The sequence below is a fragment of the Eurypyga helias genome, unplaced genomic scaffold, assembly GCF_000690775.1.
Source record: "Eurypyga helias isolate BGI_N326 unplaced genomic scaffold, ASM69077v1 scaffold539, whole genome shotgun sequence".
Classification (NCBI taxonomy): domain Eukaryota; kingdom Metazoa; phylum Chordata; class Aves; order Eurypygiformes; family Eurypygidae; genus Eurypyga; species Eurypyga helias.
In genome coordinates, this window is record NW_010271228.1 from 1 (window position 1) to 21,634 (window position 21,634).

At 41.3% G+C, this 21,634-nt stretch overlaps 1 protein-coding gene and 4 non-coding genes across 5 annotated transcripts; 2 read left to right on the forward strand and 3 right to left on the reverse strand.

Annotated features, from left to right (window-relative positions):
* Window positions 1–677: 677 nt before the first annotated feature.
* MCM4 (minichromosome maintenance complex component 4) lies at window positions 678–10,842 on the forward strand (the record flags this gene model as incomplete). Its single annotated transcript, XM_010158717.1, has 14 exons — window positions 678–841; window positions 928–1,026; window positions 1,166–1,261; window positions 1,343–1,438; window positions 1,890–2,028; window positions 2,469–2,689; window positions 3,194–3,314; window positions 5,287–5,546; window positions 7,397–7,762; window positions 8,111–8,238; window positions 9,033–9,240; window positions 9,759–9,987; window positions 10,101–10,234; window positions 10,577–10,842. Coding segments are annotated over 14 exons (2,354 nt in total), but the record flags the coding sequence as incomplete, so codon positions are not given.
* A 5,641-nt stretch (window positions 10,843–16,483) lies between these two features.
* TRNAA-AGC lies at window positions 16,484–16,556 on the reverse strand. The gene has a single exon. It is a non-coding gene; the product is annotated as a tRNA-Ala (tRNA).
* A 516-nt stretch (window positions 16,557–17,072) lies between these two features.
* Window positions 17,073–17,145, reverse strand: TRNAA-AGC. The gene has a single exon. It is a non-coding gene; the product is annotated as a tRNA-Ala (tRNA).
* A 2,802-nt stretch (window positions 17,146–19,947) lies between these two features.
* TRNAA-AGC lies at window positions 19,948–20,020 on the forward strand. Its single transcript has one exon. It is a non-coding gene; the product is annotated as a tRNA-Ala (tRNA).
* Window positions 20,021–20,912: 892 nt separating this feature from the next.
* On the reverse strand, window positions 20,913–20,985 carry TRNAA-AGC. Its single transcript has one exon. It is a non-coding gene; the product is annotated as a tRNA-Ala (tRNA).
* Window positions 20,986–21,634: the final 649 nt, after the last annotated feature.

Here is a 21,634-nt window from a genome sequence, read left to right on the forward strand (position 1 = left end):
GGTGCCGGCCTGGTGCGGGCCGGGGGGCCGCCCGCGCAGCTGTGTAGGGAGCAGCACGCGGAAGGGCTCTGGCTGAAAAACAGGGAAAAACGAGTTTTGTCTCAAGTTTCTCATTTGAATCTGTGGTAGTTGGCGTCGAGGGGTGCAGATCTGCTGTAGCTTCAAACTGTTGTGGGATTATATATGTCAGGGGTCATACCTCATTCTTTGTTGTATTTCTAGAAAGAATGAAATAAATCAGTACTATTATTGAGGCAGAAGGGATTGGTTTTCCATAAAAAGTCTCTCTTCCTTTTAGAAATAGGATTGTTTTTATTTGTAGTAGCTGGTAATTTGTCACGTCACTTGTTTTACTGCCCCCAGAATACTGAACAACTTGGTTCATCTAAAATGCTACATTATGACTTTATGCTTGGTAGTTTTAAACTACATTACTGCTTTTGAGTTTTCTAGCAAAGTTTTACTAGAGCTTGGTATCTTTCAGAAGATCCCAAAGAAAAGCTCTAGGTAGATGTGCAACATCTTTACTGTTTCTGTTTTAGCGAAACACTGGAATTGATTGATGCTGCTCACTTTAGGGTAGTAGCAATGACAAGACCAATGGAGAAGCTGAATTTTAGCTTGTGCTAAATGCCAAGTGTCTTGATAATCACAATATGACAATTTTTTTTTTATAGCTATTCCCCTCGATTTCGATATCAGTTCACCTCTGACTTATGGCACACCCAGCTCCAGAGTAGAAGGTACTCCGCGAAGTGGCGTACGAGGAACTCCAGTTAGGCAGAGGCCAGATCTCGGGTCTGTCCGTAAAGCCAGACAAGTCGATTTACACTCGGATGGGGTAGGTAGATGTCTTCAGGTTTTGTATCTGACAACTTCTTTCTGAACAACTGTGTATTTGCGTACGCTTCATCTGTTTCCATGTAGCCGTCTGAGGATGTCGTAGCGACCGAGCAATCTCTTGGACAAAAGCTGGTTATTTGGGGAACAGATGTTAATGTAGCCTCCTGCAAAGAAAAATTCCAGGTGGGTTAACATCTTCTCCCTGTTTAAAGCTAGTTTGATTTAAACAGATGTTACTTGAATCTGTTACAAAATAGGTGTTCGTATTACTAAGTTCTGCTCACCTTTCCCTTCTGTCTCCCTCTTAACCTCTGGCATTCAGAGATTTCTTCAGCATTTCATTGATCCACTAGCTAAAGAGGATGAAGACATTGGTTTGGATCTTAACAAGCCACGCTATATGCAACGACTCGAAGAGGTACTTGTAACACAGCGAAATCTTTTTTTCTTCAGTTGTACATGTCATTGAGCTAAAGATTTCTTGTCAAATAACTTACAGATTAATATGGTTGGAGAACCATTCCTGAATGTAAATTGCGACCATCTAAGATCATTTGACGAAAACCTTTACAGGCAACTGATCTGCTATCCGCAGGTGAAGTAGTACATTTGTTTTCTGGCTTTTGAGTGGCTCTGTCATATTTCTGGCTTTTAATATGTTTGTTTAAAAGGAATGTGTGCTCTATGTGTAATCTCTGTGGTTTCCTTATTTTACTGAATATAAAATGTCTTTTATTTTACAATAGTTAAAACATGATCGTAGATATTATAGTGGGTACTTCATAAATGCAAAGTGAGCTGGTAAACTACAGTGTCCTGAGTCTTGAACTTTCCCCTCCCCCTGCTTTGCAATACTGAAATGAATAAACCTGATCTAAACAGGAAGCTCTGTTATGTAGGAAAATGTTCAGCTGGCATAACTTTTAGTCATTCCTGGCTGGTCAGCAGCACATAAGATGCTTCATGCAAAAATACTGCATTCTGTGATTTTTGTTTTTTTTTTTTTAGACTTTGTAAGTTTAACTGTTTCTAACAATTTTATGCAGGAAGTTATCCCAACATTTGACATGGCTGCCAATGAGATCTTTTTTGATCATTACCCTGATTCAATATTAGAACATCAAATTCAAGTAAGGCCATATAATGCACTGAAGACTAGGAATATGAGAAGTCTAAACCCTGAAGGTAAACTTTTGATTACCATGTTAGAAAGAAAATCATAAGGAGATGTACATAAACTCACTGAATGTTAACACAGAACTACATGAAGACTGTATAAAATTGTACTTGTGGTCCAGCCACACCGATGTCTTTTTGTTTATGTAAGTCTGTTTCAGAAGCAAATGCTTTAGGGCCCAAATACAGAATAATCTGTCCCCAGAGAAAATCTTCCTTGATGTCAGCTACTTGTGTTTTTGGTTCTGCAGCTGCAAAGAAATGTTTGTCTAAATACTGTAAATCAAACTATTGTACGACGTTTATCATTCTTTTTGCTTTCTCTTAGACAAAATATTAGTGCCTAATCAAATGTCTGCCTCCCACCTGAAAACCAACGTAACATGAAATTTGACCATTATTTTAAATGTTAAGTGTGAAGTGCTGACGTGAGTTTCTATGTTTTCTAGACATTGATCAACTCATCACCATCAGTGGTATGGTCATCAGAAGCTCCCAGTTAATTCCTGAGATGCAAGAGGCATTCTTTAAATGCCAGGTTTGTGCTTTCACCACCAGAGTAGAAATCGACCGTGGCAGGATTGCCGAACCATCGGTATGCAAGAACTGTAACACGACGCACAGCATGGCGCTGATTCACAATCGATCCATGTTCTCTGACAAACAGATGGTATGTTGGCTTCGCTGGTGGCGGTAACAAAGCAATTGCTAATTTTTCTCCCCCACACCCCCAGTATCAAGAGCATTAATGCATGTGTCTTGAGGCTGAATGTTTTGGAGAAAGGAAGAGTGTTTTGGAACATGAAAATGGGTAAAATAGGTTAGCAAAAGGGTGTCTGCACTTTTGGAGAAGAATGCATTAAAAAGATTAAATATGTAAATATCTTAATGTTTCTAAATGGAAGCTCCTTTTTATATAATATGTCCACTTCTGTCTGGACTAGATGAGCCTTGTCTATAACAGCATTTTAGCCATACCAGTAGCAACCAGCAGAATTCTCACTTTCATCGTATCTTTTCATTAGTAATCAGTTTTGCTCCTTGGGTGGGGGTGTTTTGTTCTTGGGTGATGTTCCTGATTCAAAGTGATGCTGAAGATGGTGCCAATACAAGATTCTGTTGGATGCTCTGTAGAAAAGATTTGCTTCTTTGAAACTAAAACGTCTTTCACTAGATCAAACTGCAGGAGTCTCCTGAAGATATGCCAGCTGGACAGACCCCTCATACGGTTGCGCTGTTTGCTCATAACGACCTCGTTGATAAAGTTCAGCCAGGAGATAGAGTTAATGTTACAGGTAAAATTTGGTTTGAGTGTTTGCATCCTCCTTTTTCGCTGATCTTAACTGTCTATAAAGGGACCTGGTGGGATGCACCTGCAAGTGCTGAGGGAGCCAGCCACTATCTTTGCAAGGCCATTCAGTTATACATGAAAAGTCATGGTGACTTGGAAGAAAGCCAGCGGCACTCTTAGGGCAAGCAGGAAACCTGGGGTTCTACAGGCCAGTCAACCTCATCTTGATCCCTGGGAAGGCAATAGAGCCAATAATCCTGGAAGGCCATTTCTAACTGTATGAAGGATGACAAGGTGATTGGATTTGCAGTGGATAACAACCTTCTACAAGGAGATGGCTGGAGCGGTGGTTGTTGTTTATTCTGACTTTAGCAAGGCTTTCATCATTATCCTATAACATCCTCACAGGCAAACTGATGGTGTAGGGGTTAGGTAAGTGGACAGTGAGATGGGTTTAACTGGCAGAACTGCTCAAGTATTAAGATGAGTAGACAAAGTGCAGCTGGAGACTGGTCACCCCGGGTCTACCCCAGGGGTCAGTACTGGGTCAAGGACTGCTGGATATCTTCACCAGGACCTGGATGATGGGACAGAGTGCACCCTGAGCAGACTTGGAGGCAAAAGCAAGACTGAAGGAGGCAGTGCTCGATAGACCAGATGATTGTGTTGCCTTTCAGCCAACACCCTCCTGGGCTGCATTAGGAGGAGTGTTGGCAGCAAGGTCGAACGAGGTGATCCTTGGCCCCCCATTCCATACTGGTGAGGCCACAGCTGGAGTACTGGGTCCAGTTCTAGGCTCTTCAGTACATGGGAGACATGAACTTACTGGAGTGGTTTCAGCAAAGGGCTGAAAAATAACTGGATACACTGTTGTATAAGGAGAGGCTGAGGGAGCTGGGGCTGCTCAGCCTGGAGAAGAGCAGGCTTGGGGAGAGTTTACCGGCGTACTTGTAAATACTTGATTTGGGGTGTGGGGCAGTGTCCAGAGACACATTCAGACAAGATCTTAGTAGTGCCCAGTGACAAGATATGAGGCAGTGAGCACAAGTTGAAATACAGGAAATTCAGGTTGAACATGAGAACTTTTTTACTGTTTGGCTGGTCAATCCATGGCACAGGTTGCTCAGAAAGGCTGAGTGGAATCTCCATCCTTGGAGCTACTCAAAAGCTGACTAGACATGGCCTTTAGCAACCTGTTCTAGTTGACTCCAGTTTGAGATCATGGTTGGATTAGATGATCTCTACAGGTTCCTTCCTCTACAGGTGACCTTGACAATTCAGTCATTCTGTATGTGAGGAAGAGTCGATACCTTAAAGAGAGCGTGTTGTCAGGAGAGTGGTAACATTGAGTAAGGTCTGTGATATTGCAGCCACGTTCTGTAAACCACTTTGCTTTAAACAACTGCTGTACTGCTAGCTGTTAGAGGTGCATAAGAAATAATTAAACTTGGCACTTTTAAAAAGGGAGGGGAAATGCTGACTTTAGGCATAAGAGCAGGATTTGTAAGAGCACCAAGCCTTAATTTTTTTCAAAAATGCTTAAGCATTTTCCTTGTTGAGAACCATTCTGATAGGAATATTAAATACTTATGTACCTGCAAAAATAGGGCCTACGTGATTTAATTATGTTCCATCGACTTGGGTGGTGAAGCACTGGAAGAGGTTGCCCAGAGAAGCTGTGGATGCCCCATCCCTGGAAGTGTTCAAGGCCAGGCTGGATGAGGCTTTGAGCAACCTGGTCTGGTGGAAGGTGTCCCTGCCCGTGGCAGTGGGGTTGGAACTAGATGGTCTTTTAGGTCCCTTCCAACCCAAACCATTCTATGATTTCTATATGACTGGTACTGGGAAATAAACTGATTGAAGTATTCCGGCTGTTTTGAAAAGCTTTACATTTCAAGGGAAAATTGTAATATTTTCAGGTTTTGGTATTACCATGTTTCTTCCTATCTAATACTGTGATTAAAAATTGTCTTCAGGTATCTACAGGGCAGTCCCAATTCGAGTTAATCCCAGGGTCAGCAGTGTAAAATCCGTCTATAAGACCCACATCGATGTCATACATTATCGTAAGACGGATTCAAAACGCCTGCATGGTGTTGATGAGGAAACCGAGCAAAAGATGTTTACAGTGGAGCGTGTGGAAATTCTGAAAGAGCTTTCTGAAAAACAAGACATATATGAGAGACTTTCCTCAGCATTGGCCCCAAGTATCTATGAGCATGAAGACATCAAAAAGGTAAATGAAATTCTCTTATTTCTCTTACAAGACGTGTGTTTATGTGCAAGTATGTTTGTAATTACTATAAAAATGTCTTGAAGCTTTAAAATTCAAAATGCTGTGTATTGAGCAGTCTTAAATCTCCACGGTCTTGTCAGGATGGAGTTGGTTGTAAGTGTATCATAATTCTTTTCCTGGTATTAAGGAGTGCTAATTAGAGGGAAGAAACAAACAGCAGGAAAGCAGCAGAACTGGGAAAACTTAATTGCCATATGGATCTTGGACATTTCTTGGAATGTTCAGATTATCAGTGATCAAAGAAAAAATAAGTAGTATAACATAACATTATAACATAGTAAGTAATTGCTGTGAAGAGGCATCCACGAGAGAGCAGTCACTTAAAAATGGCATTTGGTTCACCCTGACTTACAGGATGTCAAAACAATCACTTCGAGGTATCCAAGAAGCGGCTGTCCCAACAAAATGTTCAGTTGAAGCAGTACAGCTTTGTAATTGACAAAACTTATGTCAGACACCAAGCAATCCTCTTCAAGTATATTCTTCTATCTGTTTGTTTGTTTGTTGGTTTGTTTTCTATGCTGATTTATACATTACCGTAATTCGTAGGTTTCTGAGATAGCTGGAAGTTGAATTCCAAATCATACAACAATTCCATTTCTTGTTACCACCTCATCACACTAATAAGGCACATCTGGTATAGCGAGTGGAGTTGAGGAAAGCCAGGGACCCTTTGGCAACAACATACAGAATTTTTATCTTTAATACTTGGACGTGCTTGAGATCCACATGTATTGGAGCACTAATCCTTGGGGGGGCTCCAAGAAAATAAAATGGAGTGTGTTCTTCTTCTAACTACTGAACAGGTTATACTGACCTCTGCAAGTTGTTCTAAGGGAATGAGAACAGAAGGAATATAAATAGCTCATTCCATGCTTCAGCAAGGTTTCTGTGCTCTAAGGAATTGTGCAGTGGCTTTACATGTAGTGTACAGTTTTCCTTGCTCTTTTCTTTGCTGTTTCCAGCTGTCATTGTCACTGACTATCTAGTATATGTATGCTGCTAGAGGGGAAAAAAGAAATAAAAGGAACACTGGGAAATGGTGAATTTTTAAACTAGTAAATTTGAAAAGGAAATTGATAATTCTAGCTAAGTGATAAAATTCCAAGCATATGTTTTTATACTAATAATTCTAGTACTTTCAAAACACTGGCAGTTAGTTACTTTTATTTCTTTACTAACACAGCAAGCATACACTTTTTTTAGGAAGAGTAAAAGTGGAAACATTGGTAAATTCCAATGAAAAATACCTTAAACACTTGATCTTTATGGGTAAGGAAAGAACACGCTGAAGTAATGTCACACAGTAAAGCAGTTTTCCTGAAAAGAAAAGGATACTTGATTAGTCTTGATTAAAAAGCTGATAAAAATGGCACTTATTCAATAATGCAAAAGAGGCAAGAGTACTTTAAAGCTTAAACATAGCTTTAGGGAAAACAACAGTCTATTCTGGCTTTCTTGTTGTCAGCAGAATTTGTTATCAAAATTTTGATTACATAAGTTTTGGAGTAGATTTGGAACAAATCTAATTGGAAACTTTTAATTAAAAGCTGAGTTTATAGGATGTAGCAGTTTTAACTGTATGTTTCTAATGAAATGTAGCTGTGGGTATCTATAAATAATAAACCCTTTTAAAGATTTCCAAAAGCAGTTTCAAGGGGGTTCTTCCGTGTCTGAGTTAATTTTAGCCATGTTTTGGTTCACCAGCTGGATTTGCTCTGTTAACTATACAAGGGGTGACGTTTTGGTTTTGGTGACGTTTGGTTTTTAAAGCGAATATTTTTGTGTAGGGTATCCTGCTTCAGCTTTTTGGGGGATCGCGAAAGGATTTTACTCGCACAGGAAGAGGCAATTTCCGCGCAGAGATCAACATTCTCCTCTGTGGCGATCCGGGTACTAGTAAATCACAGCTGCTCCAGTATGTGTATAACCTGGTTCCTCGAGGCCAGTATACATCTGGCAAAGGCTCGAGCGCGGTTGGTCTCACTGCGTACGTGATGAAGGACCCAGAAACACGGCAGCTGGTTCTTCAGACAGGCGCTCTAGTGCTCAGCGACAACGGCATTTGCTGCATCGACGAGTTTGATAAAATGAACGAAAGCACGAGATCGGTACTACACGAAGTAATGGAACAACAGACTCTCTCCATCGCAAAGGTCAGTCTCCCTTCAGTTCCAAGTGTTTTGCACTAAGCGTGGGGTGTCTGCTGGGCAGCTGAAACCAAAACGTTGCCAGGAGCACAAAGGACTACGCTTCTCGGTTGTTGTCAGTGGATCAGCCCTGGATTGTGTAGTATCTCACGCACAAAAGAACATGGCTTTCGTACCAAACTCGTATTTCTGGATGATTCCGTTCTGGCTTTGCTCTGACAGGTTTTGCAATGCAGTTTTTTAACTACAGAACCCCTTTAATAACACCGGTGGTATCATGGAAGTTGGGCAGAGGGGGAAGCCTTGGTGGCATGTAGTTGCAACTGGTTTTGGAAGTGTTTTTCGTTTTGACAGGCTGGAATTATTTGCCAACTGAATGCTCGTACGTCTATCCTAGCCGCAGCCAACCCTGTAGAATCACAGTGGAATCCAAAAAAGACCACTATTGAAAATATCCAGCTTCCTCATACACTGTTGTCAAGGTACTCAACTCCCACTTGCATGTCTCCTTTTACAGCATGTTAGACTTTCTTTTGTAAAAACAATTAAATACAGTGTAATGGGACAATTGTGTTCTTTGCTACGTAAGTTTTCCACAACATTTATTGTAATTACTGTTCTAACAACTTCTATGTGAGCAGGGAACTGCCTTTTAGTATTGACATATTGATATCTAAACAGTAAATAATGTACTAAATTGATACACATACCATATGCATATATCTATATGTATTTTATATGTATATTTATGCATATGAATATACGCATATATACCACATGCACATATCTATATGTAATTTCTATGTCATTTTATGCATATATATATATATGCATATATATTTATATGCATGAAATAACTACATGGGTATGTGCTGTTGCCTTTCGTGGCAGTTTCTTTAGCAGCAAGCTTGTTCCATGTATTTGGTATGAGCATGGAGTTTGTTTGTGTGCCTTCTGGATTTTGTGTTGTGGTGGGTTTGTGGGTTTTTAGTTTAAGAAAACAAAAGCTGTCAGCCTTGAACACGGGATCTGAATTTTGCAAAATGTGTCTCACTTTCAAAGTTTCAAGTCCACAGAATGAAAGCAAGTCTACTGTACTTCCCGAATTCTAGAAAAATTATCTTTCCCGTTTACTAGAGCAGTTCCTACTTAGAGTAGGAAGTCATAGTCAAATAACTCCTACCTGTTTATTCAAAGACCCTGAAACAAACTGCTTTAACTTAATACGTTTAGCAGGAAAACATACACGCTAATAAAGGGTTCTTATCTTGTTCAGATTCGACTTGATCTTTTTAATGTTGGATCCACGTGATGAAGCTTATGACAGACGTCTTGCTCGCCATTTGGTTTCACTGTACTACCGAACCGAAGAGAAGATGGAGGAGGAATACATGGACATGGCAGTACTGAGGGATTACATCGCCTACGCTCGTAGTTACATAAATCCGAGGTTAAGTGAAGAAGCAAGCCAAGCCCTTATTGAGGTAAAGGAGTTGCTGTTAATCATGTCCCAGGTCCGTAGTGACCTGTCAAAAATGGCAAAATGTGCGCTTACTCCTTTTATACACTTCTCCTATGAGACTCTTCAAACACCTCTAAATCACCAGCGTTCGTAAAGGAAAGAGGGATCAACACAAATGTCGTTCTGTGCTTTGATCATCAGCTTTCAGATGTGTTGGTTTTGGTTCTGTCACGTTAATAAAAGTGTAAAATTCCACTGAAGTGATATGTGTCCGTGCAGACACAAGTACTGTGATGTAATACCAAGTTTTTTAAATTCTTCAAGACGACTCATTGTGAGGGCTTAATTGCTTTGAGGGAAATGCATGTATGTGATGTGGTTATCCATCACTGGAGAAGAATCGTGAAGGGATGTGAGCAGAAAGTGTTTGCTACAGCTTGCCAGAATCGCTCTTATTCTGGAATAAGAGGTGGGTGGTGAAGGGGACTCTGGAAACAACAGAAGTGGCAGGATTTACTGAAATACTTAATGACTCTTCAGGCATACGTGGACATGAGGAAGATTGGCAGTGGCAGGGGAATGGTTTCTGCGTATCCTCGACAGCTGGAGTCGCTGATCCGACTGGCAGAAGCGCACGCTAAAGTACGCTTTTCTGAGAAAGTTGAAACAATTGATGTAGAAGAAGCAAAACGCCTGCATAGGGAAGCACTCAAACAGTCCGCTACCGATCCAAGGACTGGAATTGTGGACATATCCATCCTCACTACAGGTTTGTGTTTTCAGTTACGGGGTTGGGAAGCTATTGGGCTTTTGTAGTTTTTAAATGTAATTTAGCCTGTCCTCAAGTTTATTTCTAAATGGTGTTTCCTTTCTCTTTATAAGGAATGAGCGCAACAGCCCGTAAGCGGAAAGAGGAGTTGGCTCAAGCCTTAAGGAAGCTCATTCAGTCAAAGGGCAAAATGCCAGCTTTGAAGTACCAACAACTTTTCGATGATCTCCGAGCACAGTCTGATGCAGTAAGTTTCCTGTCTTGTTTTTTCACTTTCACTCATTTTAAAAGCATAGTGGTGTTTTTCCAAATCAACGTGATCTTGTTTTCAAATCACATTGTGGAGGGAAAGGGAGGCAATAATTTTTCAGGTGATGTGACCAGAAATCCAGTTCTGTGGGTAAATGAGCTGAATCTTTGCTCTGTCTGAGTTTATTCTGGCTTCTGAAATAGCAAACTAAAAACCATACTAAAGCTTAAATATGACCTGATGAGAAATTTGGTAGCAAGTAAGACATTTTTATGGTTTTTGAAGTATTCCCTGCCTTGCCCCCCAATATCTTTACTTGATTTACTCCTTTTCTTTAAGGCTGTCACCAAGGAAATGTTTGAAGAAGCGCTTCGTGCCTTGGCTGATGAGGACTTCTTGACTGTGACTGGGAAGACTGTTAGACTGCTGTAAGTTGGCCTTTGCTTGACAAGCCAGCTGTCAAGGCTTTAGATCGTCTTACTTAAGAGAGTGTCAGTCTGCAAGATGTTTGATATTTGGGACTAGCATTTCCTAATGCAAGCATGGCCTTTCCTTGCAAACCAACCTTCATGGCTTTACTTTGCCTTGCTATGTTGCCAGCCTGCAAGATTTTTGGTTATCATTTGCTACAAGTGCAGCGACCAGTAAGTGGCACTTCTGTCAGCACAAGAGATTACAAAGGACCTAAAACATCCTTAGCTGAGTAATGCTATTTACATTTTAGCTAAATGTAATGACTAACCTGTATTTTTACGAGGTTTTGTGGCACATGCTAACAATGTTGTATCTATTTCAAATTGAATTGTAAAAATTCATCTTAAGTGACTTCTTAGTAAATGTAATTTGACTTCTAGTATTGCTGTAATCTGAAATAAAGGTTTTGGATTTAAAAGGGTTCTTCTGGCATTCATTTTGAGTGAAAATGAGCATGTCCTGTGTTGAGCACTTTTTAATTGAGAATTCTGCAGTATTTAGGGAGCTGTCTGTGGGAGGTTTGTTTGAGGGGGTGGTGGGTGTTGGTTTTCTGTGATTGTTTGGGGTTTGGTGTTTTGGTTTTTGTTTTTTTTTTTTTTTAACTTAAGTGTACTTTGGTAGTATCCTCAGTGTAAAAAAGGCAGATTCTACTTGAAAAGAAGTTTTCTTACTACACAGTTAGGCATGACTGGATAAAGGCCTCCCCAATTTCATTTCAGCGCAGACAGCACCAGCCTCATCTCAACTGCTCACTTAGCACTTTTAAGCTGAAATAAATACTCCTATATTCTGTGTCGCTGCTTCCAACAGAAGGGAAGCAAATTTCCCCCGTGTGAAAAGGGAGCACCTTTAAAACCTGATTTTTCTTGCTACCAGTACCAAGCAAGATACTGTTTAACTGTAGTTGAATCTTCAGTCATTTGTGGGTTTTAGTATGAGGAACACTCAGACGATCCTGGAGTTAAAAATACATTGTATGCCAGAAGCATCAGGTTAAGACACAGCATTCTCCCCAGCCTTGTTTATTAGTAAACAAGTCACTATCACCTCACCACCTTGGCTTTTATGGACTGGAAGGTTTGTGTTGTGCTTTTCTGCAGGGGAAGTCTAGGTTCCCTGACTCAAGGCTTAAGTTAGATGTAGATAAGCTGAAATCTTAAGGGCCTGACACCTACTTTCAAAATAGGAGTCTGTAGATGAAATTCCAAACTCTCAAATACTGGGATCATAGATTCTGTAGTGGTGTTTGTCTTGTAGCATCTTATTTTCCTCTGCCATGTTGAGGTATGCATTTTGCTTAGAAAACAACCATCTCATGGCCTCTTCTTCCCCACTAGAACATACATAACTTTATTTCACAGTTACTATCTGCCTTTTATGAGAGATTGATACAGTCCTAAGCTTTTTAATTTTGAGACCATCACCTGCATACCTTTTCCATTTACACTGCTCGGTCCTTAGAGTACTGCCTCAGTTCACAGACCTTTCTCTCCGCTCCTTTTTCTCTCTCAGAGCTATAACAAAACCTACCCTTCTGAACTACTTGGCACTTTCTCATGTCAGACCAAACAAGACTAAAAGCTTCTTAAACTCAGAAACATATTTAAGAAAGTTAATTTAGTGTTTTTTTAAAAAAAAAAAAAACTCATGATGCATCTGGCTACAGCAGCAAAATTCCTCAAATTAAAATTGCCTGTCAAATTAAAGTTGCCCAACATAAATTGGGCTGTTCTATTTGCAAATTCTAAATGTGTATGGAATAGTGTAGCCACAAAAATCGAGCGTTCTAGGAAATGGAGGAAAGTTTTGTGTGTAAAACAGATTTCAGCTGCATTTTGATTTAAGATGACTCTTAAGTTCACCATCATCTAGTTTTTTGGTTGGGTGTGGAGGGGTTTTTTGTTTGTTTTTTAAAGTAAAATGCTTATTAGGAATTACTCTAGTGTTTACAAGGTTATTTTTGGAATAATCCCACTAGGTGGCTCTTAAAGCCTGTATGTAGTAGTTGATAGAGATGACTTGTTTTCAGCCTGCAGTGGTTTTTTGGGTTTTCTTTAAAGGACTGCAAGTGCCACTCTGTAATTTGGTAGATAGAATGGAAATGCTTGTAGATGTGTTTTTGGTTTAAAAAAAAAAAAAAAAAAAGATTAAAAATCTTAACCATCCATGTGCTAATTTGAAATGTACACAAAGCAAAAGGAAGATGAAAGTAATTTACTTAAACTGAGAATAATTTCCATAGTCTCAAACTCTATATCATAATGTACTGCTGTATTTACCCTCTTGCTGTTAGTAGTTATAATTAAAACACTTTACAAATTCTAAAAGCTCAAGTCATTTAAAGACTGGAATATGCAACCAGGGCAAAGCTCTCCTGCAAAAACCTTCATATTCTTAACATCAGAAACAATGTAGAAGAAAGACATGAAAGTCTTTGTACGTTCTGCAGAATGTAGTGAATAAAACCTTTCCCAGCTCTGAAGCAAGAGTGATACAGTCTTTCCTCACCTTGTTTATTGAAAACTACTAGATAAAATAATGTCTAGACTCTTAAAAATACAGATAGGTGTGGGAAAGTTACTAAACTTCCTTACTTGGAGATACATTGGAGACTCTCTCTAATGATGTCTAAAAGAAATCCTAGGAAGTAGAGGAGCTTTTCACCCTTCATTTTAAGAGGTTAATGTTATTACGATCCTGGTGCAAGGTGTGGGGGTTTTCTGGTTTTGGTGGGGGTTTTTTGTGACTTGTAAGCTGTTACCTAATTCCTAAAGGTACTAAAAACCTTAAAACATTAATCATCAATAGTTCTGAGCATCTCAGACACCAAAAGAAAAAGCTGGTAACTCTCCGTCCTTAAAATCATTTTTTCCTGTCGCACTCTCATACTGCTCGGTGCTGTAGTACTCAGGTGTCATGTCCTCCTGCCCCCAAAAGAAAAAGCTGGTAACTCTCTGTCCTTAAAATAATTTTTTCCTGTCGCACTCTTTCATACTGCCCGGTGCTGTGGTACTCAGGTGTCATGTCCTCCTGCCATCCCCACAAGAAGTAACCACAACAGACCCTTCAGAGTTTGGCTTTTCTCACCTAATGAAGAAATGGTTGGCACAAGCTTACTGAGTTGGGTGCCAGGGAATATTTCCTTCCTGGTACTACTTCATAGTCATAAGCCAGGAGCACTTTCCAGTTGCCAGTCTTTTCCAGCAGATCTAGTCATCAGATCTAGACTTGAACCAGGTGAATGCAAATACCATTCCAGAACATAACTGCACATTTACTATATCCACAATTTAAAGCCAGAAAGAAGAGAGAATTGAGCCCAAGTATCCAGGTGCATAATGTCCATCGAGTGATTTGAGCTTCCAGCAATGTAGTAAGGCTAGGCTGGCTACCTGCATTGGTATTTATGATCTTACCTCAGTTTCAATCACATAGTATATTACCTTGGCTTTTCAGTAAATGGGTGGGAAGATGACTCTATCATCCAGCTAGTTCTTAGCCCTTCTTTCTGTATCCAAAAAACAGCCATTAAGCTCTTAAGCTTGGTAACAATGAAGCTCTAAGGAGCTTATATAGGAAGATTTTTTTTCGTTAATTGGGCATCTCCTTAGAGTATCTTTCTAAACAGTCTTGGCAATATGTGCTTGGTTGACACTTCCACTCATGTTCCATTGCTGTATAAGAGCTACATACCAGAATCATACAGCTCCTGATGTCACTTTTAAAAAGTAATTGCCTCTGCCACCCTTATAAGAGGAGTCTCTCACAGAATCTATGTGATAGATAAACACTCCAACCAAAATTAAATCAGTATAAACAAATGAATACAAAGCAAACATCATTATGGGCCTGATCCAGCTTCTCAGCAATACAGGGTCTAGCTGTAGAAATCCATCTAAATACTTCTTTGTTGTTCTCAGCTTCCTCTCTAACGGAAAAGAGCAGCCCCAAGGCTGATCAGGAAGCTGAAGCAGGCTTAATGCTGTTTTAACTGCAAATGCGAGAATAACCCCAGTAGGTAAGATATTTCCCCTGGGATAAACAATAAAGCTCCCAAGTGTCTGGTACTAGTGATTTTCCTATAGCAAAACACAATGCTGTGTAGATCTTCCTCAGCTGTAGGAAACTTCCTCAGCACAGCTGTTCTGTACGGTCTATTTTATCTAAGTGCAACAAGCAGTTTAGAATGCTTGCATAACCCTTTTGGCAAAGCTCAAAGAGGATGTTACACAAACTGTGTCCTCTGCCTCCACTTCATGAAGAGTAGGAGGGAAAATAAATTTCAATCTCTTCACTTACTTGAAGAGGTCTTGGAATCCTCAGTGGTCATCCTAAAAGAAGAAGAGGTATTCTGTCTCTGAAAAGACTCATTAGATATGCCCGGGAGACAGACGTCTAAGTGATTTTCATCCATGCTTCTTAAAACAGTTGATGAGATGAGAAATCACACCTCAGAGATAATGACCAGGAATCCTTCTTATAAGGCAGGTTTAGTGAAGGACGTTGGTGGGACAACAACCCGGTGCCAGCACAGTGAACGGAGACAAGTCTGACGAAAATAAGCACGTACCCAGTAGCAGTAGGCACCTCCCAGATTGTTATCAAAAGGGTGGGATTGAGTATGACCATTCTAGGCAACTGCTGTCTATTCATCACACTGAGAGTAGTCATTAGGCCTGGTAGGCCCTTTTTTAGGTATGCCCAAGAGTTCAAGTGGAAGGTCAAGTTTCCAGCCTCCAAAGCATAAGGACACATGCCAAGAAGTAGAGTAATACCAGTCTTTTGCTAGTTCCATGCACATTTTCTTCCTCAGCCACGAACAGAAGAAGTGACGAAATCAGTAGGCCCTGTTGCACACTGTAAGGTGCTCTGTCGACACGGAGCACCTTACGTTGCTCACAGCAGATTCAGCAGCACTGAGACCCAAAAAGCTGCACTTGGTGTGCAGCTGCTTCGAGGAGGGTCAGCGGGAAGAAACACACAGCCTCTGGAGAAGGATCAGAAGAAACCAGTAAGGTGTTGGGGGAAGACAGTGAATCAGTTGCATGGCGGAGGTTCTCTCTGAAGCTCTAACACAAGCGTGGCAAGCCATCTTAGCCTCTTACAGCAGCTCTGCAAAACCTGAAGTAGGAGAGAAGGCCAAGGAGCTCAGGTACAACCTGCACAAAGGGCACAGCTAACAGACCATACCAGCTAAAAGCTGTAGAGTGTTTTCTAGGACACAAACTTGAGGGGAAAGAGGTGATGACTTTTACCCTTAACCTTGACGTAACTGATCCGGCTCATACCACAGCTGCACAACGATCATAAATTACAAGATCCTATGTTTCTGGATAGGAACCAGAATAGATAACTGGGGAAGAACAAGCATTCCTGAACTGCTCTTTTCCACTCTCTGACCAAACTACATCCTAGTTGGACAGGTGGTGAAAAGACATGCCGATCCGGGTTTCTGACCATCATTCATCCATTGTTTTCATAGAATCACAGGATGGTTTGGGTTGGAAGGGACCTTAAAGACCATCTGGTTCCAACCCCCCTGCCATGGGCAGGGACACCTTCCACTAGACCAGGTTGCTCAAAGCCTCATCCAGCCTGGCCTTGGACACTTGAGGGAGGAGGCATCCACAGCTTCTCTGGGCAACCTTTTTTTTCCATAAAGCCTGGCAAATCCTCATGTTGCAAATTTAACATTTTACTGAAGTAGTTACCCTAATTTGGTTTTGGTAGTTTCTCCTAGTTATAACAATTCCTGTAGGTATAAGAAAACACTGGAGAACGCGGGCATCGATCCCGCTACCTCTCGCATGCTAAGCGAGCGCTCTACCATTTGAGCTAATTCCCCCCTCCCACGAAGCTCTTGGGGACCACAAAACTCGGGCTGTCTAAGTGTGTTTAAAGCCTGCGATTCTTCACACGTTGTACAGTTCCCTTGCTCTGGTCTCTCTGCTGGCAGCTAAGAACACATGCAACGTCAGTTCCAAAACAGGTGCCAAATAATGCAGTCGTAATATTTCATTCAGCATTTCCAAATGAAGTCGTAACAAGACAAGCCAGAAAAGGCTTTATACACCTGGTTTTTTAGGTGTATAAAATAATAGTTTCTTGCTTGCAATTCAGGAGGGGAAGTACATTCGGCTTTTTCTTTTTTCCCTCCAAAAAAAGTCAGTTTCTATTTATTTTATTTTAAATATGAGTTAATTAGTTTAATTTCTTCTTGTCAAATATATAGCAGCATTTAAGAAATAAATCAAAATACATCAAAAAAAACCGAGCTTATTTTACTTCAAAATTACAGTTCAATCCATGGAAACAGTTTTGGTGGCTAACCGTTTTGTTGCACCACAAACAAAATACCTAGTGGAGAATGCGGGCATCGATCCCGCTACCTCTCGCATGCTAAGCGAGCGCTCTACCATTTGAGCTAATTCCCCCCATTAGTCATGACTCATCCTGTACCCTTAGGTTGTAGTAACCACAAAAACAAACTGCCTCCTCTTCACTGATTCTCCTATTTTACCTTCTCCTCTTTTACCATGGGTAGTAACCCCGGGGCAGCTGTTTACCCCTAGAGCATTTACCGCTATGTGACCCTGAGTCGGTCTGTTTCCATGCCCCAGGTGACAAACTGCCCCCATATCGGGGTAAGGCACCCCCTGCTAACTGGCCTGACAGACTCACGGCAGGCAGCCGTTTGGTGGCACCCAGCTCGCACTGGGTTATCCTCCGCTGAAGAGGGCAGCTGCTTCTTTCAGCTGTTTCTTTCACCCTGTGATGAAAGGCTGAGAGAGTTGGGCTTGTTCAGCCTGGAGAAGAGAAGGCTTCGGGGAGACCTTATAGCACCTTCCAGTACCTGAAGGGGCTACAAGGAAGCTGGGGGGGCCTTTTTACAAGGGCCTGTAGTGACAGGACAAGGGGTAATGGGTTTAAATTGAAAGCGGGGAGATTTAGATTAGATATCAGGAAGAAGTTCTTCCCAGAGAGGGTGGTGAGGCACTGGAACAGGTTGCCCAGAGAAGCTGTGGATGCCCCATCCCTGGAAGTGTTCAAGGCCAGGCTGGATGAGGCTTTGAGCAACCTGGTCTAGTGGAAGGTGTCCCTGCCCATGGCAGGGGGGTTGGAACTAGATGGTCTTTAAGGTCCCTTCCAACCCAAACCATTCTGTGATGCTATGATCCTACGATTCTTCTGTGTTGACGGGAGTCACGTCACAGACAATGCAGCGGAGCAGCCTGAAGATCATACAAATCTCACGTTGGCCCTGACGCCCCCTAAGAAGACCACCTTAGAAAGTGAAAGTCAAGCCTGATTAAATTAGCTTGTATCAGTCTGCATTTGTGTTGCCAAAGAGATACATCGAAGTGATGTGCATTAAATAAAAGTACGTGGATGCAAAGCCTTCGCAGCTGAAATACCCCAGGGAAATGAGTGGGGTTCAGGAGGCCAGGCTGTTTTCAGCCATGGAGGTAAGGCAGTTCTCTGGCCCAAGTGCATTAATTAGAAAGTTTTAGTCAGGATCTTACAAGAAAACTTAGCAATCACAACAAACTCAAGATCACAAAACAACAGGCTGTCACTTGTACAGAATACACATCTGAATCAGTGAAAATAGTGCTATTGCAGAGGCCTTTCCTCACCCTTACCTGACTTCGGCAACAAATAGCCTGTTTTTCTGTCAGCTAAACTGCCCAGGCTTTAGGCCTTTTCAGCGGCAGCAGAGTGAGATTTGCAGGTGAAAAATAGGGAGAGTTGATCTGCCACGTTCATACTGACTCAGACTGCACAGGGTAGATAAGAAACCCTGCACGTAGAGCTGACCCTTGTGAAATGAGATATGGGAAAGATGCCAGCTGCAGACGGGCAGGGGGCTGTCCCTCAGCCTAAGATGTGCCTGGAACCTCTTTTGCATATTTGGTTTTCCCCTCCAGTTTGCTCTGGTGAGCTAGATAAAGTCAGTTACAATATACTGCAAGAGATGGTAAATACAAAGCTTTATTTATTGTTGTGCAGATACTGAGGAAAGGCAGGAGAATATATACATTTTAGGAGAATATTTGCAGTGATACTGGGGTTTTGTTTTGCTAGCAGAACATACTTTTCGGCATTTAAACAGTAAGTGAGAAATCTCTCGTTCCATCATTTTCATTGCCTTTATTGTTTAATAGTCTATCAGTGCAACCACTCTCCCTCTAAACTACATTTTTGTTCTTTAAATCCAGAAAGCATCCCTTGATGTAATAACCCGTGAACAGAGCTTTGACAATGTGCTTCTTACTGCAAAGCCAGTGTAACTACATCTGAACTTTTTATATTCCTGAAATGTTTTTAGGAACCCAGTATATTTAAGATGTAATAGTATTTTAACTGGATGCCCCATCCCTGGAAGCATTCAGGGCCAGGCTGGATGAGGCTTTGAGCAACCTGGTCTAGTGGAAGGTGACCCTGCCCATGGCAGGGGGCTTGGAACTAGATGGTCTTTAAGGTCCCTTCCAACCCAAACCATTCTATGATTCTATGATATGTGTGCTCCATAGGCTCGTGGCCACGTGTGGACACTCTGCTAGTCTGTCAGACATGGGTGCCTATGGTGGGGATCCATGCTGCAGTGCTGTGAATGTGCTTGTGGGCACCCATATGTGGGCACTGAGGGTGGTCCTTGGAGAGTGTCAGGTTCGATTTAAGCGCTTAGAATTGTCAAAGTTAGTACGTAAATGTAGACAGACCTAGAAAGTAACTTAGGAACATATAAATGAATACGTTCTTTCCACAAACTATGATAAACACAAACTTTTAAACCATTATATTTATAATTTACATATAGCTGATTAGAAAATATTGTTGGAAAAATAAATAAAAAGACTTGAAAAACAAAGTGAAGCAAAATCTCATTGCCCTTCAGTGACTTCTAACAATATACTTTCTAAATTTACAAGTTTTTTGGTATCTGCATCATAAGAGAGGTAAAAAATAGTTCTCCCTCCGCCCTGAATGGAACGCTGGAGGTGGCTTTGTTCAGGAAAGCATTGTTTTATCAAAGTAACATAGCAGAAGACACATCAGTACTGCTGCTTCTTACATGCCGAGTGGTCTGACTGTTACGTAAACAGGCTTTCCCCACAAATACCGTGATGAATCAGTGACACTGAATAAATAGGCTGGCTCAGGAAAGTAGTGACATCCAGAGCAGCGAAGCTGCGATTCAGCAGGGTGAATCCGCCCCGCAATGCCGCAGGGCAGGGGAATTAGCTCAAATGGTAGAGCGCTCGCTTAGCATGCGAGAGGTAGCGGGATCGATGCCCGCATTCTCCAGCGTTTTGAGAGACGGGAGTAGGGTAAGATTTTCCTTCGATTAATTGTTTGGGTTTGTGAAAGAAAATGTATAGCTGGTAATATACAGCAAAGAAAACAGCAGGACTGCGCTTGTGAACGCTCTGAGAGGAGATCTCCACAAGGGCATGTAATACTAAGTTGTTATGCTGTGCTACTGGAAAGGAAATTAACTTCAGTTCCTTACAAGTGCATCGCAATTTAATGTGAGCGTTTTACTAATTTTTTTTAGGTTTTAATTATATGAAAAGTTAGTGAAATTGTTCATACGATGTAAGCGTGGGCAGTCGTCTGGGTCATCATCATCATCCCAGTGTAGAACTGCAGTCCCTCCAGCTACTTCGCACGTGTCGTGGCCAGGACAACGCGCTTCTTCCTAACCTGAGCTTCAAGTGACAGGCAGAATTCTCACAGTTTCATTCAATTTCTTCCTTAACCCAATATAAAAACATAATTTGCACTTTTCTTAAAAAACGCTCATTTTTTATCAACATGAACTACTTCAATCACTCATGTTGTGCATGTGCTTCTTGGTTAATTTTAATCCTTAAAAAACTGCTGCAGAAAAATGCATCTCAATTTAAAACAGCATTATAATATAAGGTAGTATGTACAGGGCACTAAAATTGTGTCACAGCCAAAATTCAGAAGAAACAGTGGTATCTACCAGTGTGGTTTTGTTTCATTCTTTAAAACTCATCAACAGGAGGTTTGGGTTTTATTTTTTGTGCAGGCAGTTAAACTAATTTTAGACAAAACAGAAGTTTACAGGTGGTTCTTTTCCAAAGCAGCAAAAAAAATTGCAACCGGTGACTGAAAAAAAGAAAATGAGGTATAGTTCACAGTGGCGAGGAGAAGTAACGATTAAAAATACTGGAGAATGCGGGCATCGATCCCGCTACCTCTCGCATGCTAAGCGAGCGCTCTACCATTTGAGCTAATTCCCCTACGGCTGCCCCCAATCTTTTACTATTCCTTCGTACTTTGACCTGCCCCCCGCTCTTTTACTATTCCTTCGTACTTTGATGTTTGTCACTGACAAAACAGCTTTCTACAAATTCTATTGATCTTTGACCTGCTGTCTAAAGTACAAACAAAACTTTCTCCCCCAAAAAATCGAATTGTTTTTCCACCCAGATACTGCTCCAGCAGCCTGGCAGGCAGAGCCACTGCTCGGGTTCTCATCCCCAGCCGGAGTTTCTGGTAGGTGAGAACAGAGCGCAACTTCCCACTGAAATGCAGAAGCAATTCCTTAAGTATTTCTTAAGGTATTCCTTAAAGTACACTGCTTCTGACAGCCTTCGTGGGAATTCTGCCTAACATGAAATCTGGACTCCTTGATGTAACACACATGTTTTAGTCGGCTGAGCTGCATCTGGGTAACAGGTGGTCTGTGTTTCCAAGCAACTGTTTGCACCAAACAATTATGACTGCTTAGAGAAATCTGGATATACTTAAAGATTATGTTTTTCTAAAACAGATATTTTCCTATTTATAATCTCTAGGTGGAACAGAATCAGCTAAATGACTTCACCCATTTCCACGTTTTTCTGGGCACTGGAACAGGTTGCCCAGAGAAGCTGTGGATGCCCCATC